Source organism: Apodemus sylvaticus, chromosome 3 (assembly GCF_947179515.1).
Source record: "Apodemus sylvaticus chromosome 3, mApoSyl1.1, whole genome shotgun sequence".
Lineage (NCBI taxonomy): Eukaryota > Metazoa > Chordata > Mammalia > Rodentia > Muridae > Apodemus > Apodemus sylvaticus.
In genome coordinates, this window is record NC_067474.1 from 101,774,181 (window position 1) to 101,800,671 (window position 26,491).

A 26,491-nucleotide genomic window follows, 5' to 3' on the forward strand; every position below is an offset into this window, starting at 1 on the left:
ATTGATTATTTCAGATGAGTGGACCATTAGGTAGTGAGGCTTTGCTGGAGGATGGTTAGGGGATCCATCCTAAGGACAGAGTTTCCCAGTCTGCCTCTTGGAAAGCACAAAATGAGCAAAGTTTTTTGAGATATATGGTCTTCCCACTATGCAACGGATTCAGAAATCCATGGTGTTAATGGTCTAAGGTTATAAGACAAAATAAATGAAAATTTAAGCTTTGAGATTTTAAATACCTTATTACTCTTATATGTGTGTGTGAATGTCTGTCTGTGTTTATGTCTGTGTATTTGTGGCTGCACGCATTTATCTATGTGAGTAAATGTGCATGTGTGTCCATGTGTCTGTCTGCACTCAATGTGCTTGTATTTAACTGCATGTGTGCCTGTATGTGTGTGTTTGTTTGTGTTTGTGTATTTGGGTATGTATGCATGTGATTTTGTATGAAGATCTACATGTATATGTCTGTTCATGAGTGTGTGTATGAGTTTATGTGTGTAGTATTATGGTGGAATGTGACTGTGTTTGCAAAGGTTTGTGAGAATTTGTGAGAATGTGTGGGAACTTTTGCAGGTGTGTATGCGTGTTTGATTAAATGATGGCATATGTTTATGGGGAAATCTGTAAATGTATGTGTATGTGTGTTTAAATGTTTGTCTAGTGTTTGTTGATGTGTTGAAAACTGAGAGGATATGGGTGTGTATGAATGAATGGGGAATTTTTTTATATATGTATAAGTATTGTGGGAATGTGTGTATTTTTGAGTTTGTAAGTGAGTGTATGGATGTATGTCTGGGTTTCTATATGTGTGGATATTTTTGTGTATGTCTTGTGTATGTTTTTGTGTATGTGTTTTGTGTTTGTATATGTGAGTATGTTTGTGCATAAACATGTGAGAATATCTATTTGTGTGTCTCTGTGTATGTTTGTTTATGAGTGTGAGCATGTGTGCATTTGTGTGTGAGAATGCTTATCTCTGTATGTGAGTATGTGTGTGGGGGTTATGGGTATGTGTGTATTGTGTGAGTGTGTTTGTATATTTCTGTGCATCTTTCTTTAAGAGTAGGTCTGTGTCGACATGATCGTCTACCTAAGTGACCCAAAGAGCTCCACTAGAGAGCTCCTACAGCTGATAAACAACTTCAGCAAAGTGGCAGGTTATAAAATCAACTCAAGCAAATCAGTGGCCTTCCTATACTCAAAGGATAAGCAGGCTGAGAAAGAAATTAGGGAAATGACCCCCTTCACAATAGCCTCAAACAGTATAAAGTATCTTGGGGTGACTCTTACCAAACATGTGAAAGATCTGTATGACAAGAACTTCAAGACTCTGAAGAAGGAAATGGAAGAAGACCTCAAAAAATGGGAAAACCTCCCATGCTCATGGATCGGTAGAATCAATATAGTTAAAATGACCATTTTGCCTAAAGCACTATACAGATTCAATGCAATACCCATCAAAATCCCAACTCAATTCTTCACAGAGTTAGAAAGAGCAATTATCAAATTCATCTGGAACAACAAAAAACCCAGGATAGCTAAAACTATTCTCAGCAACAAAAGAAAATCTGGGGGAATCAGTATCCCTGACCTCAAGCAATACTACAGACAATAGTGTTAAAAACTACATGGTATTGGTACAGTGACAGACAGGAGGATCAATGGAACAGGATTGAAGATCCAGAAATGAACCCACACACCTATGGCCACTTGATCCTCGACAAAGAGGCTGAAAACATCCAATGGAAAAAAGATAGCCTTTTCAACAAATGGTGCTGGTTCAACTGGAGGTCAGCATGCAGAAGAATGCGAATTGATCCATCCTTGTCTCCTTGTACTAAGCTCAAATCCAAATGGATCAAGGACCTCCACATAAAGCCAGACACTCTGAAGCTAATAGAAAAGAAACTGGGGAAGACCCTTGAGGACATCGGTACAGGGAGAAAGTTTCTGAACAGAACACCAATAGCGTATGCTCTAAGAGCAAGAATTGACAAATGGAACCTCATAAAATTACAAAGTTTCTGTAAGGCAAAGGACACCATCAAGAGGACAAATCGGCAACCAACAAATTGGGAAAAGATCTTCACCAATCCTACATCAGATAGAGGGCTAATATCCAATATATATAAAGAACTCAAGAAGTTGGACTCCAGAAAACCAAACAACCCTATTAAAAAATGGGGTACAGAGTTAAACAAAGAATTCTCACCTGAAGAACTTCGAATGGCGGAGAAGCATCTTAAAAAATGCTCAACTTCATTAGTCATTAGGGAAATGCAAATCAAAACAACCCTAAGATTTCATCTTACACCAGTCAGAATGGCTAAGATTAAAAATTCAGGAGACAGCAGGTGTTGGAGAGGGTGTGGAGAAAGAGGAACACTCCTCCACTGCTGGTGGGGTTGCAAATTGGTACAACCACTCTGGAAATCAGTCTGGCGGTTCCTCCGAAAACTGGGCACCTCACTTCCAGAAGATCCTGCTATACCACTCCTGGGCATATACCCAGAAGACTCCCCACCATGTAATAAGGATACATGTTCTACTATGTTCATAGCAGCCCTATTTATAATTGCCAGATGCTGGAAAGAACCCAGGTATCCCTCAACAGAAGAGTGGATGCAAAAAATGCGGTATATCTACACAATGGAGTACTATTCAGCCATTAGAAACAACGAATTCATGAAATTCTTAGGCAAATGGATGGAGCTAGAGAATATCATACTAAGTGAGGTAACCCAGACTCAAAAGGTGAATCATGGTATGCACTCACTAATAAGTGGATATTAACCTAGAAAACTGGAATACCCAAAACATAATCCAGACATCAAATGAGGTACAAGAAGAAAGGAGGAGTGGCCCCTGGTTCTGGAAAGACTCAGTGAAACAGTATTCAGCAAAACCAGAACGGGGAAGTGGGAAGGGGTGGATGGGAGGACAGGGGAAGAGAAGGGGGCTTACGGGACTTTCGGGGAGTGGGGGGGCTAGAAAAGGGGAAATCATTTGAAATGTAAATAAATTATATCGAATAAAAAAAATTAAAAAAAAAGAGTCGGTCTGTGTATTCATATGCATGATGAGTGAGTGTGTGTAAATATGTGTGTATGTGAGAGAGAGACAGAGAGAGAGAGAAGAGAGAGAGAGAGAGAGAGAGAGAGAGAGAGAGAGAGAGAGAGAGAATGAGAGGCAGACACCTCCTGAGACAGAGTAGCACACAGAGAGTGTGTATGCAGGCACAAGCTTGCCTAGTTATGAATGTGATGGCCAGAGGCCACCTTCCAGGCCTTGCTTGTCTACTGCATCCCTGTGTTCCAGAAATCAAACCCAGCATATCAAGCTTGAACATAAAGCTTTTTCACATACAGCCCTCAGGATGCCATGGAAACCACCGGATAAATAGCTAATATACAGTGATATCATAATAAACCTTTCATGAAAATTAATATTAGAGATAGTGGAGGTGACATACAGAAAATAAACTAATTTTTAGCCTTTAAATAATTGAAAAGTTGAAGTATACCATTACATCAGTATGATTTTTGTAGAGACAGGGTTTTCTCTGTGTAGTTCTGACTGTCGGGAACTTGCTCTGTAGACTGGGCTGGCATTGATCTCAGATACCTGCCTGCCTCTTCTTGGTTAAAGTGTGCAGTGCCCCTTCCAGGCTCCAACATACTTCTACTTTAGAAACCTTTTTGCACAACACTTTAACACAATTAACACTTTAACACATTTAACACAAATGTTTATGTAAATGGTATAAATAAAATAAAACTAATTGTAAAATGAATTACAATAACTTTTAAATACAATAGTAGAAGAAATTTTGTGTTTGCAATAGATGTGTAAATTTTAGACAGAGACTATCTGTGGAATAGTGGTTAATGACAATTTAAGTGTAATTTAAAGAGAAACCCTGTAGAGTAGCTTTCTGAGGGCAGCAGTGAAAGAGAAAGCAATGATGGAACCCAAACTCTTGAGAAAAAATGCCCAGACACAGCAGAGAGTGAGGTAAAGAAAGTGAAAAGAGAATTGGGAAGCAAGAGGAGGGAATTTAGAAAGGGGAAACTTGTGTTTGTCCCTATTTAAGATAGATGCACACAGCAGGCTTGTCAGACAACCTAGAGGAGAAGACTCAAACACACAGCCCAGAGAGCCATCAGCATCTGCAAGACCCACAATGGCCAGGCTCTGTCCTTTCCTCATGATCCTGATAGTGATGAGCTACTGGTCAACCTGCTCTCTAGGATGTGACCTGCCTCAGACTCAGAACCTCAAGAACTTGAAACTTCTGAAACAGATGAGGAGCCTCTCCCCTTTTGACTGCCTGAAGGGCAGGAAGGACTTTGGATTCCCCTTGGAGAAGGTGGATGCCCAGCAGATCCAGAAGGCTCAAGCCATCCCTTTACTGCGAAATCTGACTCAACAGATCTTGAACCTCTTGTGCCCAGACGACTCATCTGCTCCTTGGAATGCAACACTCCTAGACTCATTCTGCAATAACCTCAATCGGCAGGTCAAGGACCTCAAAGACTGTGTGCAGCAGTTGGGTGTGCAGGAACCTCCCCTGACTCAGGAAGACTCCATGATGACTGTGAAGAAATACTTCGAAAGGATCACTCTGTACCTGAGAGAGAAGAAACACAGTCCCTGTGCCTGGGAGGTAGTCAGAGTAGAAGTCTCAAGAGCCCTGTTTTCCTCAAAGCAGTTACTGGCAAGATTAAGGGAGGAGGAGTGAGTCCTGAGACAAAGTGGAGAGGACATCCCCTGGACTAGAGCTCTGCATCTCACAGTATAAGCTCTCTTTTTGAACTCTCATTACTTTCAGTATGAATACAATCAACATCCCTATTTTTCAGCAGTATCCAGCAATTATTTTCAATATGGAAAACCATGTTTGTATCTGCACCCATTTGCTCTTATTTATTTATTTATTTATTTATTGATCTATTTATAGTGCTATTAATAATTTAAGGCGTTTTTGTTAAATATTTCAGTCATATCTTTTAATGTAGCAAATTAACATTTTCAATTAAATTATTTTGTATTCAAATAAATTTGCTTTATAAGATACTTTTGACTAGTCAATTTGGTATTTCTTTAACATTATCAAATATTTTTAATATCAGAACCTTCACTATAAATATTGCTCAAATGAACAGTTTCCAAATATCAGAGAAAGTAGACACATACACTGTACAATATTCAGACCAACCCTAAATATTTTCATCTTCTTCTGTATAGTATGCTGTATTTTTTGGATGTACAGACAGTATACTGTACAGTAGAAAGCCAGAAAATCTTTTTCCTGTCATATTCCTTAGTCCTCCTTGACCAAATCTTCCCTGGATTAATTTAGGATCTGACTTCTCTGATCTCATATACCTATCATCTTCTCTTATCATTAATGAGTTTAATTGTTTTGAGGTCTAAGTGTGAGGAGATCATGTACAGTAACACAAAACATATCAAGAAGAATGACTAGCCTGCCTATACAGCACAGAAAAGCAAGACATGTAGAACCTGGGAGTTAACCCAATTCATAATAGCCTTATAAACCAGTCCTGGGAAAAAATCCCACCAGGGAAGTGAAATGATTTTAAAATCAATCCTTTGAAACACCACTAACTGTTCCTTCTCTATTTCCTGGACCTTTCCTCTTCCCAGTTTCTACTACTTCTTTGCTGTTACTGTTCCTCCTCCTCCTCCTCCTCCTCCTCCTCCTCCTCCTCCTCCTCCTCCTCCTCCTCCTCCTCCTCCTCCTCCTTCTTTTCCTCCTCCTCCTCCTCTTCCTCCTCCTCCTCTTCTTCCTCCACCTCCATCTTCTTTGAACTACTAGTTGTGAATGGTATAGTACCAACTCTTTTAGCATGGGTAGCTGCTCTCAGGGGCCCCATCCCTGAGGATACCTGAATCTCCTTCTCCCAGCAGCCATCAGCTGACATAGTTCTTATGTGGAGGTGGAATTGCCTCCATTTTCCAAGCTGCTATTTTGTCTGGCTTGGTCTTTGACCGGGTCCAGCCTTGACACAGGATCAGTTCTCAACTGGAATCAGGGATATCTGGAAGGCACATAATAAATATACACAGACTACTTTTTGGGTACAAGCTGACAGGCAATTTTTCAAGGCTTAAAGCCTCTCTTCTCTCTCATTCTCTGCTCTCTTTTTCTCTTGCTCATTTGCTCGCAGCTCGAGGCTGCACACACTCTGCATTCTCCTGCGCACTCTGCCTTTCCCCTGTGTGCTTTTCTTGCATTCTCACACACACCTCTGTGTGTTCTCCTTTCATTCACACACACACTCCTCACACACATCTCACACACACACACCACATGCACTCTCCTTTCTCTCATGCATACTCTTAGCACACACATCTCACACACACACACTACATGCACTCCCCTGTCACTCACACACACACTCTTCACACACACCTCACACACATATACCACATGCAGTCTCCTTTCACTCACACACACACTCTTCACACACACCTCACATTCTCTCCTCACTCACTCCTCACATGCTCTCCGCATTCGCTCTCTCATTGCTCTTCACGTGCTCACTACTCGCTCTCTACATTCTCTCCACAAGCTCTCCTGTCTTCTTCTTGCTCCAGTCTTTTATTGATACTACAAAACCCTGTAAAAAAGTCATTGTATAATCGTCGTCAAATCAAATTCAAAAGAATAACTATGTCCCACAAAGAATCAAGAATTACAATTGTTCCCCAAGATATCAAGCTTCTCTATTCTCAGGCCTATAGCCAAAATAATAATAATTGCAAACTTATCATTATTTAAACTTTAACTTTAACTATTATACTTCAGAGATCAGAGCTCCGAGACCAGCTACTTGCATTTCCTTGTAAAGCTCTAATGATAAATGACATGGGCAAAGCTGCCAGGCAGTGGCCAGAAAGAATCAAGTTAACCCTTAACTTGGTAGTTCCCCTAGCTTTCCACTTCTACACATTGCACACAATGACTCTCCTAAGAGTCCCAGTGTTTTGACTTAGTTTTACTAATCTAAGGTTGAACATGCTCTATACCTACTTATCCAGGATCCAGGAACCACTCTCAAATGTACAAAACATATTTCATAACTTTAATAATTTTTTCATTGTTTGGGGTCCCAATGTTGGATCTAATTCATCTTCTAATAATTTTGTCAAACTTTCTTTGCAAATCAAGCATTAATCTGGAACTACCATAGTGCAGTTATTGCATTGTTTCTAAGATGAGAACACACAGCATGCACCTGGGCCATTAGAACTCTGCTGTGCTGTGCTGTGCCCCATGCCTCAATTTTTAATTGTTTAAGAATCATTACATCAGGGAACATATAGTTTCACAGAATTCACCAGAGCAGAATGTGAACGAAGCAAGAAAGTCAGATATAATAAAATAATTATGCACACCAAGGCCAACTGAAAAATAGTCTCACGCACAAATGAAATTGATACAGCCATTGTCCAGGGTTAAGGTTAGGAGAAATGGGAGCAGATGTTGCTACAAAGAGCTGCTGACAGCTACTGAAATGTCTCCATCCAGGCCTACTCCGGGCAGTCCCTTATTTCAGATGGTGGGTCACCTGGGGGGTGTGTATTCTGCTTCTCAGGGTCCCAGATACCATCCTTTACTACAAGGAGCTGCTGCGGGCTTCTGAGATGTCTCCACCCCAGTCTACTGCAGGCAGTCCCTGTCACTGTTTGTGTTCCCAGCAGGTCTTGTTCACTCAGCCATAGCCACTCTCAGTCCACATGAATAACTACCCTGTTGTGTCTGAGAACATGGCTTTGCTGCAGTCCTCCACTGCCTCTGGCTCTTCCAATTCTTCTGGGCCTTCTTCTTTAATGATCCCCAAGGCCAGGAAATTAGCCCTTTGTTTTCTGCTCAGTGACTAGTTGTGAGTCTCTCTGTTCATTGGTATGGACTGCAAGAGGCTCCTGTGGTAAGCACTGGCCAGTGCAGCAATCCTCTCTTAGATGTCAGCTCTAATTTCTAACAGGTCTGTGACAGTAAGGACACAGAACTGCTCTTCTTTGTTATCTTCGTGGATCCACATATATTTTAAGTATGATACTTCTGAGAGAAATATACTGAAATTTTTTTATTTCATTGATACTGAAGATCACTTGAAAATATAGTCACTTTCATAGCATTCTTATTAATGGACTTAGATCTTGTCCTTTTTATCTTAGTAGCTAATAATTTTGCTACTACTTTGTTATTTAGATGATATCTCAGTTCCTTTTTCAGGTTTCATATTCAATGAGATTGTAGTTTTGGTTCAGTGCCACAAACCAACACCAGTGTTTACTTTCTAGGAAAGTAGAAAAAAGAAATAGAACGGAATTGGAGATGTCGACCATCAAACCAATACCTCAGGAAAGAAGAAAGATGAATGGAAAGTACAGACAGTTGAAGCACCGAAAGCCCTTGCTGTTTGTCACAATTAACAGAACATCTCTGCCACAGATACACTGAGCATGGAAGATTAATCACTGAATTCAGTGTTCAATAAATATTGATGGTTGACAAATATATTATATAGGCATCAGTGTCTTAGGCTGAAACTGAATGTGGAATTACAGATAAATGCATATATTATACGTGATGTACTATGTGTATAATGTACAATAGCACTACAGACTATATATATCTATGTACATGTGTGAGCACACACAGCTTTCTCTCTGATAGACTCCCAATATCTCCCTGCTGCCCCACACCAACCTTTCACTGTCACTGTCCTTGTTTCCCCATCCCTGATGCAGGACGCCCCAGTGTGCCCCTCAGTCTCTCTTCATGACCCAGCTTTGCTCACCATACAACTGCTGTCTATCACATCTTGATTCATGACTGGAGTTTTTTTCTGAAATCACATAACCACCCTTGAAACCAGAATGAAGGAGTTCAAGGTTTGAATAAAACAATCATGCATAAGAATTTCCTCTTAATTTTAGTCCTTAAACAATGTTCTTCATTGTTTTCTGCTTCTGCTTCTTTTCCTAATGCTTTCTGCTTCAACAAAGAAAAAATGAAAAACAAAAGAAGACAGAAAAAAGAAAGAGAAAGGGAAAGAAGGAAGAAATTAAGAAGAAAGAAGGGAAGAAAGGGAGAAAGGAAAAGGAAACCAAATGTTCAATTATGAGAAAAATTTAGAGAAGAAGAGAGCCACCTACTGGCCTGGCCTACAAAAAGACAATACAAGTGGGCAATTTCTTTACAGAATTGATCCCTGGCTTCATACTAAAACACATCCTTCCCCAGAAGAACTGACTTTAGTCTGGAAGATTCCATTCCCTTCAAACTCATCTTAGGAAGGGAAATCCTCTCAGGTACGCAGGTCATGTCTTCTGAGCAATGGACAGATAAGTCTGTATAGAAAGTCTTTGTATCCTTCCCCTTTGACCTCCTATAACCGGAGTTCTCTGGAGAAGGAAGGGGTCTGTATGCAGTCCCCTTAGTAGGGATTCCCAGCCAAACTCACATCGTTTTGATCAATAGGTAATGCATTGGGAAACTGAGACAACCAACCCTGCTCTAGGAATGCTGTAAATTAGCATTGAACCCACAGAAGAGATTCTTCACCTGCTGCTCTGCCTGCTGAGGCCAGCAACAGTGAATTCAGTTAATGCACAGAATTATGACTGTCTTTTATCTGTGACCTCAAGAGTTCAGGTAACCTACTCAAAGGCACATCTACGTGGCAATGCGAATCTGTGTTCCAGGCATGGTCAATCTTTTTTTTTTTTATTTTTTTTTTATTTTTTATTTTTGGGCTATATATACTTGTATGTTTTATTTGTGGTTGGCAAGGAGAATTGAGTGCCTGCTATTGACATAAGTTTATGTTACACTTTGAGCTTGTGGAAGTGGAGGGTTATGATCACAAAGGGAACAGAACATTAAAAAAGGGTCAGATGTTAGTGGCTGTAGTTTTTTTCATTCTTATTTTTACCATTCTGCATTTATTTCAATATATTTTGAGACCAGGACTAATTGTGTAGAACTGACTGGTCTTTAACCAATGGTAATCCTCATGCCTAAATCTCTGAGTTGCTGAAATTACTCAGCATGGTAGATATGAGCTAAGGCATGGTCAATCTTAATTGATGTAGATTAACTTAGTTCATACTTCTATTGGGACAACAAGATCTGTGGTTTATAAAGGCTTGGTTCAACATAACAGAGGCTCTTGGCTCCTCAGTCTCTTAGAATTTTGAATGACACGTGAACAGAGGAATATAATATGTATCTGTAGTAGAACTGCCAAGGAAATGCTACAACTGCGTTTCCTTCTTTATTGTAAGCAAATTCCTCTTTGATGTTTTTTTCTGCCCCTTAGCTCTATGATCATGAGAAAAAGTCTCTGTCTCTTCACATGATGAACATGCTAACATGAGTGTTTCTATGTCTGTTTCTTTACAGGGAGCAGAGGAATAAGTAAAAAAAAAACATGCATGATATGGACATATATTGGTGATCTGGGTATTTGCAGAAAATCAAATGATATCAAGGTGAGCTGTAGATCCGGTAATTGAAGTAGACTTTTTTGGGGATTGTAATAACTGGATAAATGGCTATTGTTGTGACAGCTAAACATGTTTCAGATATGACTCCTTGTATTGTTTCTTTGGTCAGATATGACTCCTTGTATTGTTTCTTTGGTCATTATTTTTAGTGTAATCTTCATCACTTTCATGGTTATATAATAAAAAATGTTATGAATTAGTTCCACATATCAACTTGCTCAGAAAATACATAATGCCATATTATATTTCACCCATTTGAAATAACTTGTTTTTATTAAAGAAAATTTAGGAATCAATGTAACTGCCAGCAGTTACATCAAATGGGTTACCTAAAAGGGAAGCTATGGATGTATGGGAAGGCAGCAAAAAAGAGAGGGAGACCAAGATAACACCTGCTATTCAAGGTCTCAACTTTAATGAAGAATTCCTAATATATATAGGCAGGGGGGAAAGTCTGGAAGCTTCTCAGCAGAATCAGTTCAGTTGCTCCACAAGTGGCTAATGTTTTTCAGGAAACTGCAGGTCTTTGAAGAAGAGGCTTCATCTTTGTCTGAGCACTCCACCCTAGGTGGGGGGGATTATGGCTAACACAGGAGTTCCCACTCAAAAGCTGGGAGAAGAACTTCACATATGGTCGATATCAAGTTCCTGCCAGGTGGCATGGCATCTCAAAAAGTCTCTCTACAAATCAAGTCACAGAAATGAAAGGACTGAGACAGGAGAATGCAGTAGGTAAAAAAGTACTGAGCTAGCCTTCCTGCACACATAAACAGACTTGATTCAATGCACACCCAGTTCACACAGAAAGGACTTTAGAGTCAGGAAGCATCACACAGCTGTCCATGAAGACATATCTGTGTACAGTAACACTGTAAGCTGAACACTGCCAAGTTTGTCAAGCTTCAGGAATGAGAGTATGAATATGGCCAAATTCACTTTTTTTGTCTACTATTCCTGAATTTCAGTGACCAATACTAACTGTTGTAGAGCAGGGCACAGTAACATTTTAACTAAGAGAGGAAGTCCACCTAATGATCTGGCCCACATCCTAGCTAAATCAGTGAGCTTGAAGGCCAGTGTGAGGCTCTGTGAGGAAGGCATCAAGAAGAGAGGGATTGTGTGTACTTGACATCCATCTCTGTCTTACACACACACATGCATGGGCCAGCACATCTAAAACTCTTTGCACTTGCTGATAAGTTGAAGCCTATTCACCACTTTCTCAATTATCAGATTAAGTGTATCAAGTCTTATATCAAGGTCCTTGATGCTAGACTGTTCAGTTTTTGACAGCGTGAGGAATGTGGATCAATTTTCATTCTTTTAGGAGCAGCCATCTAATTAGATGAGCACCTTTTGTTGAAGTTTGTTTCTTATTTCCAGTGTGTGCTTTTGTATTCTTTTTTTTTTTTTTTTTTGCTAAAAATGAGATTTCAGTAAGTGTAAGGAATTGTGGCTGGGTCTTCTATTTTATTGCATAAATCAATCATTTGTTTATATTCCAATCCTATGCTCTTTTTGGCATCATAGGTTTGTAATAAAGTATGAGTTCAAGGCTGGTGACACCTGAACCAGTTCTTTTATTTTTCAGTATTGTTATAGACTTTGTACTCACTTCATGAAGAATAAATAGTTAATTTTAATTAACTGTACCATATAGTTGCTACATGTTTTAGATTGTAAAATCCCTATTGTACACACATGCTGTGTGTTCACATTTGTATGTGTGTATAGTGGGGTCAGATGTCAATCAATGTCAGGTTTTTACCTCATTTTCTGTGACAGGATCTCTCCCTTAAGCCAGGGATCACCACTGCTGCCAGACTGACTGGGAGCTTGTGATGGCTGTTCTTGGATGTCAACTTGACTAAATGTGGAATTAACTGAAAACCCAAAAGTTAGGCACACACCTGTGATCTAATTTGGTTTCCCTTGAAGTGGGAACACCCACTTCTAATCAGGACCTCTAAAATGGGAAGGCACAACGTTAATTCAGATCTTTGAGGTGTGAAGACTCAGCTCTACGATGAACCAGGTGTTCTGCTGGAAGTCTATGTAAGTTCATGAAGGAAAGATGCTTTTGCTGTTTGTGTGCTTTTTCCTTGTTAGAAGTTTGTTCCTTCTAACTGGTATTGGAGCCTAATTTTATGGGAATCTGGCACATAGTGAATACCAGCTAAGAAATCCACCCGAGTGAACAATTACTGGATTCTTTGAACTTACACTCATAGGCAGACATTTTCTGAATTGGTTGGACCCCATCATGTAAGTCATTTTAACACCACACAATGACATACACATAACCATACACATGACCATACACATACACCTACACATACACATATACGTGTGTGTATAGTTCACATACAAACATATACATATGTATGTGTAGAGATAGTAAAAGAGAATTTCTATAAATTCAACTACTCTGGAAAACACGGACTAGTGCAGTATTTCAGGTACATGTCTGTGTTTCCTCTTCAGGGTCGGCATTACAGGAATATACTCCTCTACAGCCCTTTACATAGATTCTGACACACCAATCAGATATTGCTGCAATTACTGCAACAAAGTTCCTGACTCATCCATTTCCCCATTGCATATTTTATTTATTAATTATGTCCCCCAAAATTTACAATACTTGTGTTTGCAAAAGTACGAGCCATAGGGACATTTAGAAAAAAAAATGGTGACAAATCATGATACTGGTATTTGACTTGTAAAAAAGGGAGATTGTGTTGTTCACTTCAGGAAATGAAATAAGTAAGGCAGAGTTTCTGAATCTTAAGTTTATTGAGCTGGACCAGTTGTGCTGGATTTTCAACCCTGTGAAATGACACAAAGAGAAAAGTAGTAAAATGAGTGTCTCCAAGCAGACACTATGGTGTGAAAACTGGTCAGTTGGGATTATAAATCAACTGGGTTTTCTTTTGTCAGGTGCTTTGGAGTCAAGAATGAGTAAGACCCTGGTAGATTTCTGAGAGGAAAATCAAAGTTGTGAATTGCTTGAAAAAGATTTGAAAGACATAACCAGAGTTGTAGGTAGTTACAAGATTGTGTACAAATAAAACAAAATCAGAACAATATTTCATGCAATGAAAGAAAAAAATATGAACAAGTTGCTATAAACACAGAGAAGAAATCTTACACTTGGAGAATTCACTGTGTCAAAGAGAAATCCAGACAGGTTCACAGCACATATGAGGTACCTTTGTCACAAATGAGTGAGCTTGTGAATGTGTGATTGTGCCTGTGTGTGTGAAAGAGAGAAAGATGGTGAGAGAGAGAGAAAGAAAGAGAAAGTGTGTATGTGTGTGTGTGCGCGCGCGCGTGCGTGCGTGCGTGTGTGTGTGTGTGTGTGTGTGTGTGTGTGTGTGTGTGTGTGTGTGTACAGAAGAGACAGAGGGATAGAGAAAGATAGAGCATGCATGCACAAGGCTGCAATGTTGTGAATGCTGTATGAGGGCTCCTGTACATGCACTGGTTCTCTATTGCATTCCTGGGTTCCAGAAATCACACTCAGCTCAGCTAGTTTAACAGCAAGCCTTTTTGGGCCCTGCATCCTCCTGATGGCACCAAAGCATTAGATATATAACGAATATACAGTGATATATATATATATATATATATATATATATATATATATATATATATGTGTGTGTGTGTGTGTGTGTGTGTACATATATAAATTTATATTACATTTAATGAAGACAACATTAAGAACCCAATTTTAGGACTTTAAATATTTTAATGTATACCTTTATTTCAATGTATACTAACTGAGAGAAATTTATAGACATATCTCATATTATGATTTAAATACTTTGTAAGCAATATAAGTAAAATAAAAATGTAAAATAAATTCAGTTAACATTTATAGAATATTTTACAGGAAATTTTGATTTACAATAAATATGTAAATTTCAAACAAAGACAGTTTATTGGTGCTGTAACAGTTAATGAAAATTCAAATTAGAAAAAGAAAAAGTGTAAAACAGCTTTTGGTGGGAGCAGTGAAAGAGGAAGCAATAATGAAAGCAGCATGGTTTAGAAAAATGCCCAGACACGGGAGATGTGAGTTAAAGAGAGTGAAAGGACAACTAGAAAGTTAGAGGAGGGCATTCAGAAAGGAAAAACTAGTGTTTGCCTATTTAAGATGCATCCACACAGGATGGTCTTCAGAAAACCTAGAGGGGAAGGATCAGGACAAAACAGTCCAGAAGACCATTAACATTGGCAACGTTCACCATGGCTAGGCTCTGTGCTTTCCTTATGGTCCTGATGGTGTTGAACTACTGGTCAACCTGCTCTCTCAGATGTGACCTGCCTCAGACTCATAACCTCAGGAACAAGAGAGTCTTGACACTCCTGGCACAAATGAGGACACTCTCCCCTCTCTCCTGCCTGCAGGACAGGAAGGACTTTGGATTCCCCCAGGAGAAGGTGGATGCCCAGCAGATGCAGAAAGCTCAAGCCATCCCTGTCCTGAGTGAGCTGACCCAGCAGGTCCTGACCCTCTTCACATCAAACGACTCATCTGCTGCTTGGGATGCAGCCCTCCTAGACTCATTCTGCAATGACCTCCACCAGCATCTCAAGGATCTGCAAGGCTGTCTGATGAAGCAGGCTGGGGTAGAAGAACCTGCCCTGACCCAGGAAAACTCCCTGCTGGCTGTGAGGAAATACTTCCACAGAATCACTGTTTACCTGAGAGAGAAGAAACACAGTCCCTGTGCCTGGGAGGTGGTCAGAGCAGAAGTCTGGAGAGCTCTGTCTTCCTCAGCCATGTTGCTGAGTGAGGAGAAGGAATGAGTCCTGAGACAAAGTGTGGAGAGTACTTTTCTGGACTAGAACACTGCACCTCACCGTTCTGATTCTGCCATCTCAAAACTGTCACTTATTTTGGCAGGATTTTAAACAATTTGCCTAAATATTTCTGTAAAGACATTTGTTGTCTTGCCATTCATTTCTCTTTATGTATATATGTATGTACGTATGTATATATGTATGCTTTTACACATTTATTTATATATTTATATTTATTTATTTATTTATTTATGTGTTTATCTATTCATTTATTAACTATGTAACATATTGTAGCATAATTTGGTAAGGTTATTTTTTTATAAATTATTACTAAATGTGACATTTTATTTGTTTATTTTTAATTATTTAAAAATTTTATATTGTTTAAAGTGGTATTTTTCTTTTTTCTTTTATTTTCTTTATTGAATATCGTCTTCATTTACATTGCCAATAGTAAAACCTTTCCAAATATTCCCCTCCTCTATGACCCTTCAAACTTCCCCCTCCTCCTTCCCCCTGCCTCCACTTATATGCCTCACCACCCAACACACTCCCTCCTTCCCCCACTTTGGTTTCCCTTTGTTCAGACCTCTGTTGAGCCTTTACCTGACCAAGGACCATTTCTCCTACTGATGCCCAACAAGGCCTTCCTCTGCCACATTTTTGGCTCGAATCATGTGTGCCCCTTGATTGATGGTTCAGTCCCTGGGAGTCTTGGAGTATCTGGGTGGCCGAAATCATTGTTCTTCCCATGGGGCTGTAAACCCCTTCAGCCCCTCTGGACCATTCTCCAGCTCCTCCATTGGGGACCCCATGCCCAGTCCAATAGTTGGTTGTTAGCATCTGACTCTGTATTTGTAAGGTTCTGGCAGGGCCCCTCCGGAGACAACCATGGCATGCTCCTTATAGTCCATAGTAGTGTCAGGGTTTGTTGACTGTTTATAGGATGAATCCCCAGGTAGGGCAGTCTCTGGGTGGCCTTTACTTCTGTCTCTGCTCCACACTTTTTCTCCCTTATTGCTCCTGTGACTATTTTGTTCTCTTTCTTAGAGGAACTGAAGCACCCTCACTTAAGTCCTCCTTCTTGAGCTGGGTGAATTGCAACTTGCTTATTTTGAGCTTTTGGGCTAATACCCACTTATTAGTGAGTGCATACCAAGTGTGTTCTTTTGTGATTGGGTTGCTTCACTCAGGATGACACTTTCTAGTTCCATCCATTTGCCTAAGAATTTCATGAATTCATTGTTTTTAATAGCTGAATAGTACTCCATTGTGTATATATACCATAGTTTCTGAATCCATTCCTCTATTGAGGACATCTAGGTTCTTTCCATCTTTTGGCTATTATAAATAAGGCAGCTGTGAACATAGTGGAGCATGTGTCCTTATTACATGTAGGAGCATCTTCTGGGTATATGCCTAGGGTATATGTGCTATAGCTGGGTCCACTGGTAGTACTATGTCTAATTTTCTGAGGAATTGCCAAACTGATTTCCAGAGTGGTTTTACCAGCTTGCAATCCTACCAACAATGGAGAAGTGTTCCTTTCCCCCACATCCTCTCCAGCAACTTCTGTCCCTTGAGTTTTTCATTCTAGCTATTCTGACTGGTGATAGTTGTAATCTCAGGGTTATTTTGATTTTCATTTCCCTGATAAGTAAGGATGTTGAACATATCTTTATATGCTTCAGAGCCATTCGAGTTTCCTCAATTGAAAATTCCCTGTTTAGCTCTGTACCACATTTTTAATTTTTTTCTATATTCTTTGCTTACATTCCAAATTATTTCCCCTTTCCCGATTTCCCCCTCCCTGTAAGTCCCATAAGTCCTCTCTGAACATCTATGCACTGAACACAAGGGCACCCACATTCATAAAAGAAACTTTATTAAAGCTCAAAGCACACATTGCACCACACACAATAATAGTGGGAGACTTCAACACCCCACTCTCAAAAATGGACAAATCATGGAATCAGAAGCTAAACAGAGATACAGTGAAACTAACTGAAGTTATGGACCAAATGAATCTAACAGATATTTATAGAACATTCCACCCTAAAGTAAAGGAATATACCTTTTTCTCAACACCTCATGGTACCTTCTCAAAAACTGACCATATAATTGGTCACAAAAAGGGGCCTCAACAGATACAGAAATATTGAAATTATTCCATGTATCTTATCAGATCTCTATGGCCTAAGGCTGGTCTTAAGCTCAAATAAAAGCAATGGAAAACACACATACACATGGACCTTGAGCAATGCTCTCCTCAATGATAGCTTGGTCAAGGAAGAGATAAGGAAAGAAATTAAAGACTTTTTAGAATTTAATGAAAATGGAGACACATCATACCAGAATTTATGGGCCACAATGAAAGCAGTGCTAAGAGGAAAACACATAGCTCTGAGTGCCCCCAAAAAGAGAATGGAGAGAGTTTACACTAATAGCTTGACAGTGCACTTGAAAGCTCTAGAACAAAAGGAAGCAAATACCCCTAAGAGGGGTAGACAGCAGGAAATAATCAAACTTAGGGCCGAAATCAAACAAAAAGAAACAAAAAGAACTATCCAAAGAATCAACAAAACAAGGAGCTGCTTCTTTGAAATATATCAACGAGATAGATAAACCCTTAGCCAGACTAACTAGAGAGCACAGAGACAATTAAATTGGTATTTTTCAGTAAAGAAATTATATACATAATCAGGCTTCCAAGTATTGTACATGCATGTGACATTGCATAGTGTCAGGCAATTAGATATACCTGTCTCGTGCTTCTCATCTGTTCATGGTTAATTCCTAAATCTTCCCTTTTCTCATGTGTATCATATTCTTCTGAATGCACAGACAACACGCTGTGCAGTGATCAGGTATAAGATCTTGTTCTGTCAAACTGTGAAAAGGAACTGGTATTTGTACAAGATACTCTACAACCATGTTCTTAGCACAAAGGTGATTTATTTGACCTGGAAAGACAAAGAACCAAGAATAAGAGACAAAGGCTGGTAGTAGAGGACTAGGAAGAAGGAGAAGGGAACAAGGGAGAAGGGGCAGAGATACTTGTCCTAGGAGTTGGGGGACAAAGGACTGCCTCTGGGTAGAGATGAGACAAACATGGCCCATAGACAAATGGCAGTTTATAAAAGTAAATAGGGAAAAACCTGTGTTAGGATGAAGTATTTAATATTATACATCTTAATTAGGGCAGCCACAAGGGGCTTTTGTTTGCTGGTTTTCAGTACTTTGATAGCTGGACCTTGGTAGTCATGCTTAGGTGAATGAAATGGAGAGACAATTCTCATCTGAGAATCCCTTTATAGCAAGGCAAAAGGTATTGAAGGAGAAGGGCAAGGTCTGCCAGAGCCCTGTTTGCACAGACTGGCTAGATTCCCTTTATTGTGACTTTGAAAAGGATTCCGTAGACTTTAACAACCTCTGTGTTCCCTGATGTAGTCTACTCTCAACTTCTAGGAGTCTTTAAATAACTATAAGAACAAATACTAGTGAAGTCATATACACAGTATGAAAATACAGTACACTAATAACTATCCTGCCTAGACAGTGAAAAACGACATATATCCTGAGAAGAAATCTGGAGTCAAACCAAATCATAAGAGCCTCAGGAAATATCCTTTGAGTCAAACCTAAATAAGGATTTGATATATGTATAAAATATATCTTTTAGAACTATAGTATTCACTCCCAATTTCATGTGTTGCCTTATTTTTTAAAAAATATTTTATGGTGATTGAATACACAATTGCTAGGTTTTGTGTACTATGAAATGCATGCAAAAATCTTTCCCAATTGAATTTTAAAATGCAAGGACACTATTGACTTCTTCACCTCTGAATATTCTTTCAGTCACCCTTTGTGTATTTGGGGAAAGAATCCTAGATGGTTTGATTTTTTTTTCATTCAGGACACATCCATTAAAGCCCATCAACATGTTTACACAACTTGAAAGGTCAGAGAAAGTAGGATACATGTATATTTACAACTTGAGAGTTGAGTGGTTTAAAGAAAAATATCTATTTTTCTGCTTAATGTAAAGTTCTCCCCATAGTATAATGTTTTCACAACAAAACAGGTGTGAGGAAGTAAGGTGAAATTGACACACCAAAATATTCAGAACCTAAGCCAGTATCATGTGCATAGCATTAACTTTAAAATGGTGCCTTCTCTTTCAGTGAGACAGATATCATGTTAACCTGAGGATATCTACCTTGATTTTCAGATTTGGATAATTCACACTGTGACAATGCCTGATAGTTAATATCACACATTGTGATAGAGATGTTGAAAACAATCAGCAGGAGAGCCTCAAGGTCATCCTCTGAGCATTGGCTCTCATGGAATTGACAAAATAGACATCCGCATTCATTTGTATTGATCCTCATTCAGTTGTATTGGTCTTTCCAGTGTATTGATCCCCTTGTCTTGTGCACTAATAGCAGAGCAGCTGGATGCTCTGTAGGGAACCTTCTCCTGAGCACTGCTGACAGAGAAACACTCAGAGGAGATATGGAATCTTTAAGTGGAGGGAGGGAGTCAGGCCCAGATCGTCCAGGGAATTTCTTAGCTCTGATCAACTAGCAACCAGATCATGCTCTGACTGACTAGAAACCAGACTGATTCTTTATTTATACAGGTTTTACAGAACAAAGACAGACTCATGTGTCTCACTAATACAGATTAGACAGACTAATCTGTACCAAGAAGTACAGATTATGGGTTTGACTTTTCATTATATGTCCAGTGTTATACATTCAGTCCCTATTAGAAATTACAAACAGGATGCTTCTGGTCTCCATTTGAAGCCTGGAGTTAACCCTGTGGCACAGATCTCCATGCCCAAATCCTGCTCTGAGAGACCTGGTCTGCCAGGAGTGCTGTCACATCTATATTCACAGTTCATAAGTAAGACCATGACTTTTGCTCCCATAACTGGTCAAAGAGGCACCCACCAGGAAACGACAGGGCACAAAGTTATGAACCAAAATAGATGTAACAGATATTTATAAAACAAATATCTGTCTTATATTTCATCCTAAAACAAAAGAATATACATTTTTTCTTAGCACCTCATGGTACCTTCTCCAAAACTGACCATATAATTGGTCACAAAACAGACCTCAACAGATACAAGAAGTTTGAAATAACTATATGCATCTTATCTTTTCATCATAGACTAAGGCTGGTCTTCAACAACAACAAAGCAATAGAAAGACCATATACACATGGAAGCTGAACAATTCTTTTGTTTTTCACATATGAACATGAATATTGTTCATTCAAGCTCTGTAAAAAAATGTGTTGCAATTTTAATGGAGATCCCACTGAATCTGTAGAATTTTTTTGGTAAGATGGCCATTTTTACTGTTAATTCTACCTATCTACAAGCATGAGAGATCTTTCCATGTTCGGACATATTCTTTAGTTGTTTTTGTTCAAAGATTTGAAGTTCTTGTCATACATGTCTTTCACTTCCTTGGTTAGAATTATACTAGGATATTTTATATATTTGTGGCTGTTGTGAAGGGTACTGTTTTCCTGATTTCTTTTTCAGCCTGTTTATCATTATATAAGAGAAATACTGATTTCTTTTATACAAGTTAATCTTGTATCCAGCCACTTCTCTGAGGTGATGATCAGCTATATGAATTCCATGGTAAAATTTTTGGTGGTGCTTTTGTGAATTATCATATAATCTGCATATAGCAATACTTTGATTTCTTACATTCCAATTTCTGTTCCATTAATCTCCTTTAGTTGTCTTATTGTTGTAGGCAGACTTTCAAGTATTGGATTTAACAGTTAGGCAAAGAGTAAATAGTCTTGTCTTGTTCTTGATTTTTTATTTATTTTTAATTTTTTAATTTTCAGTTTCTCTCCATTTTGTTTGCTGTTGGCTATAGGCTTGATGAAAATTGCCTTTATTTTGTTTAGATATATCTCTTTTATACTAGATTTATCCAAGGCTTTTACTGTGAAGGAGTGTTGGATTTTTTTCAAAGGTTTTACATCATGTAATAAGAAGATCATGTGGGTTTTTTGGGTAGGTTTATATGGTGGACTACATTGAAAGATTTTTATATTTTGAACTATCATGCATCTCTGGGATGCATTCTGCCTGATATTTTTGATATGTTCTAGAATTTGGTTTGCTATTATTTTACTGAGTATTTTTATATCAATGTTTATGAGAGAAATAGGTTTGTGACTTTCTTACTTTGTTGGATCTTTGTGTGATTTTAGTATCAAGGTGACTGTGGCCTCACAAAATGAAATTGGCAGTTATGCTTTTATTTCTATTCTGTAGAATAATTTGAAAAGTATCGGTATTACTCTTTTTTGAATCTGTGATGGAATTATGTGCTAAAACTGTGTGGCCTGTGGCCTTTTCTTGTTGGGAGACTTTATTTCCTTAGGGGTTATAGGTCTATTTGAATTGTTTATCTGATCTTGATTTCACTTTGGTAATTGACATCTATGTAGAAAATTATCCATTTCTTTTAGGTTTTCCAGGAAGGCCTAATATTTCTTTGTATTTCCTCAGTTTCTATTAATATGTCCTTCCCTTTTCATTCTAATTTTGTTAATCTGTATATTCTCTCTGTGACATTTAGCTAGTTTGGCTAAGGTTATGTCTATCTTGTTGATTTTCTCAAAGAACCAATGATTCTTTGTATTGTTCTCCTTGTTTCTATTTTATTGATTTCATCCCTTAGCTTATTTCTTGCCTTCTATTCCTCTTTGGTATATTTGTTTCTTTTGTTCTAGACCTTTCAGGAGTGCTGCTAGGTTACTAGCATGAGATCTCACTAATTTCTTTATGACAGCACTTTGTGCTATGAAGGTTCCTATTAGCACCGCTTTCACTGTGTCCTGTAAGTTTGGGAGTGTTGTGCCTCATTACTTGTGAACATTTGCTTAGAAAAGATTTTTTTAGCTCTTCACTATGAGGTAATGTCTATCTTTGTTACTGAGAAGTATTTCTTACATGCAGCCAAAGGTGGATACTGTTTTGGATCCATTATGTTAGCCTTGTGTCCTTTTATTGGGGAGTTGAGTCCATTGATTTTTGAGAGATATTAATGACCAATGATTGTTTATTCATGATATTTTGATGTTGGTGATAGTTGTGTGTGTGTGGGGGGTATACACAACCAAAAAGAATTGGCATTCAGTTTAGTTGTAATTGTTACCAATTGAAGAGCACTGTAGATAACAGTGCCCGAGTGATGCGCAGGAAAGGGGATGTCTCCATTTATCTTGACTTTGAAGGAACTGTGTGCCCTTCAAAACTGGTTCATAAGAGAGAGACTACTATTAGAGAAGTTCTGTTAACTGTATGAGTCAATGTTAATAACATAGGAAAATCCTATCTGATCTGAATTCTGATGGTTGCTCTTCTGGAGCATTAAACAGTTAGAGAAACCCACAAGCCAAAGTAGTACCCCTTTCAACCTTAAGGACAAAAGGAAGCAACAGTGAAAAAGAGAAGGCTGAAACTTTGTTCTCAGACTAAAGAAAGATATGATAAATTTTATGAGGGCTGGTGTATATCTGTGTGCAAGAGGGGTGTGTTTGTAAATGTGTTGTCATATATCTGTGTATATAGCTAAGTATGAATGTGCAGGCATGAGACTGCTTGTGAGAGCTTGCCACAACAAGCATGTGGAGGCAGTGACAACTTTCAGGAATTGATTTTCTACTCCCATTTTGGGTTCTAGGGAGTAATATCAATTTGCCAAGATTGATCAGCAAGCCCTTTACACATTATGTCATAGCAATACCAGATTATTAAGCATATACCTAATAGACAAGAAAAAACAAAATTTAATAAATTTATCATTTAAATAAATATTAAGCTAAATTAAGCCAATAAGAATGTAATGACTTATTTTGTAACATTTAATCAATCAAAATAAGAGTTTGTCATGTAACATTGCATCAAATATTATGAATATATCTTTAGAAAAAATAATTTGCAACATAATTAACATTATACTCTAAACAATTATATTTGGAAATAAGTGTTATCCATAAAAATTCAGTTGCACCCTTAAATTCAAGATCTTCTAAACACAATCATTAGAAAATATTTTCATAAATTAACTTTGCATATCTACTATACAAGTGTGTTATAAAAGACAGTGACACATTTTTTATAAATACATTGGTTGAGAGGAAGAATGAAAATGGAAGTAGTTCTGAAAACCAAAGAGTCCAAAAAATGCCCAAAACCCAAAAACAAAAAGCCAGGCTCAACCATAGATTGACTTAGAGAAGGTGAAAAGGGCATAGGGAAGTGATAACAAGACATTCAGAAAATAGAAACTAGAGCTTTTTCTTATTTAAGACACATCTACCCCTTAGGGTCTTCAGAGATCATAGAGGGAAGATTCAGGACCACAAATTCCAGAGGAACAGCAGCCTCTGCAAGATCCACAATGGCTAGGGCCTGTGCTTTCCTGATAGGCCTGGTGATAATGAGCTACTGGTCAACCTGCTATCTAGGATGTGACCTGCCTCAGACACAAAACCTGAGGAACAAGAGAACCTTGACATTCCTGGCTCAAATGAGAAGACTCTCCCCTTTCACCTGCCTGAAGGACAGAAAAGATTTTGTATTTCCCCAGGAGAATGTGGATGAACAGCAGATGCAGAAGGCTCAAGTCATCTCTGTTCTCCATAAGCTGACCTAGCAAATCCTGACCCTCTTCACATCAAAGGACTCATCTGCTGTTTGGGATGCATCCCTCCTAGACTCATTTTGCCATGACCTCCACCAGCAGCTCGATGACCTCAAAGCCTGTCTGATGCAGCAGGTGGGGGTGCAGGAACCTCCCCTGACCCAGGAAGACTCCATGCTGGCTGTGAGGAAATACTTCCACAGGATCACTGTGTACCTGAGAGAGAAGAAACACAGTCCCTGTGCCTGGGAGGTGGTCAGAGCAGAAGTCTGGAGAGCCCTGTCTTCCCCAGCCAAGTTGCTGGCAAGACTGAGTGAGGAGGAATGAGTCCTGAGACAAAGTGTAGAGGACTCTCCTGGGCTAGGATACTGTACTTCATGCTCAGATTCTGCCATCTCAAAAATCTCACTCATTTTGGAACAAATTCAAACACCCCACCTAGGTATTTCAGCAGTATAAGCAATATTGTGTCTTTCTGTAGAGGCATTTGTTCTCCATTTATTCATATTTATTTGTTTGTTTGTTTATTTATTTATTTATTTATTTATTTAGTGTACTGTTGGTATACTTCACTTATTTTGTATGGTAATTTCATATTTCTGTGTTTACTTTAATGTAGCAAATATATATGCAACCAGCTAATTTTCTATGTTCTACAAATTATTCCTAAATGAATCTGTTTTGAGTTTTTCTTATTTTCATATTTTCAAATATTTTTAATGTTTAAATTGATATTCTGCAGTATAACAATTATATGCATGGCCAGGATGCAAATATTGTGGATGCATGTGACATTGCCTAGGTCAATATGAGTAGATCTACTCATCTCATACTTGTCCTTCATTGGTGGCCAAATCTATACTTTACACCTTCCAGTGTAGTGTTCTACTGTATATACAGCTAGCATGCTGTGCAGAAGGAAGGCAGGATATCTTGTTCGTCTCAAATTGTGCCTTAGTCCTCTTTTACCAACTCTTCCTCACACTTAACAGCCTCCTTCTTCCTTCACTCTGGAACCTATTCCACTCTTAATTTTCTGTGCATCTAACTGAAAACAGAAGTCCTCCACATGAACAACTGCAGAAGAAAGCAATAGTCTTGTAGGATTTATGAAACTTAAGACAAGAGAACATGAGTTCTGACACCATCTTTGCAATTGTACTCTCTTGGGGTTAGGTACAAGCTGGAAAGATGAGGATGAGATTCCCTGTATAGCAGAGTGCTAGGAAGTTTGATAGCTGCTGTACACATCTCAGCATTGTAAGAGTAATACTATCTTGGGATCCATATCAGAATCTCCACATACATACACTCCAAGGAAGAACCAGCACTGGGGGTGGAGGTAACATCCTTAGAGAGTGAGAAATGTAAAAGAAACTCCTTTGCCTATGAGTCATTTATGGGAATAAAGAGGAAAAGCATCATCTGGTGCTTTGTTCTAAAGAGACTCTCTGCTATGAAGGTTCTGTCCAGTCACTGCTCAATTACACAAGCCTCTGAAGCCAGGGAACATCGCTTTTCCCCTAATTTATTCAAGAAAGATATGGCCAAAATGCTGCTTGAAGAGAAATACATGCATATTCAATGAATTAAGTGACTCTCTCTCTCTCTCTCTCTCTCTCTCTCTCTCTCTCTCTCTCTGTGTGTGTGTGTGTGTGTGTATGTATGTGTGTGTGTGTGTATGTGTGTACACATGCATATGTGTGTATGTGTGTGTTTGCCTGTATATTTGTAAGCACAGGTACAAAGCTGTGTGTGTTCTTGCACTGTAAGAGGAATAGAATTTCAGGGAGAAAGAGAGAAGTTTAAATTCTCTGCAGTTAATAGAGCAGCCCTCAGAATTTCTTTTGTTGTTGAGAATAGTTTTAGCTATCCTGTTTTTTTTTTTTTTTTTTTTGTTATTCCAGATGAATTTGAGAATTGCTTTTTCTAACTCTATGAAGAACTGAGTTGGGATTTTGATGGGTATTGTGTTGCGTTGAATCTGTATATTGCTTTTGGCAAAATGGCCATTTTAATTATATTAATCCTGCCAATCCACAAGCATCGGAGATTTTTCCATTTTCTGATGTCTTCTTCAATTTCCTTCTTCACAGACTTGAAGTTCTTGTCATACAGATCTTTCACTTGCTTGGCCAGAGTCACACCAAGATACTTTATATTGTTTGTGGCTATTGTGTAGGGCATCATTTCTCTAATTTCTTTCCCAGCCTGCTTATCCTTTGAGTATAGGAAGGCTACTGATTTGATTGAGGTGATTTTATAACCTGCCACTTTGCTGAAGTTGTTTAGTTCAGCTGTAGGAGTTCTCTGGTGGAGTTTTTTGTGTCACTATCATATCAAGTAGACTATCATATCATCTGCAAATAGTGATAGTTTGACTTCTTCCTTTCCAATTTGTATTCCTTTGACCTCCTTAGTTGTCTGATTGTCCTAGGTAGTAC

At 38.6% G+C, this 26,491-nt stretch overlaps 2 protein-coding genes and 1 pseudogene across 2 annotated transcripts; all 3 read left to right on the top strand.

Annotated features, from left to right (window-relative positions):
• Positions 1-4,077: 4,077 nt before the first annotated feature.
• Positions 4,078-4,741, top strand: LOC127679961 (interferon alpha-11-like). Its single transcript, XM_052175528.1, has one exon. The coding sequence runs from the start codon at positions 4,184-4,186 to the stop codon at positions 4,739-4,741; it is 558 nt and encodes a 185-aa protein (XP_052031488.1). The 5' UTR covers positions 4,078-4,183.
• Positions 4,742-14,793: 10,052 nt separating this feature from the next.
• LOC127679962 (interferon alpha-12-like) lies at positions 14,794-15,357 on the top strand. The gene has a single exon (XM_052175529.1). It carries the CDS (start codon positions 14,794-14,796, stop codon positions 15,355-15,357), a length of 564 nt encoding a protein of 187 aa, XP_052031489.1.
• An 8,447-nt stretch (positions 15,358-23,804) lies between these two features.
• LOC127679963 (interferon alpha-12-like) lies at positions 23,805-24,374 on the top strand (annotated as a pseudogene).
• Positions 24,375-26,491: the final 2,117 nt, after the last annotated feature.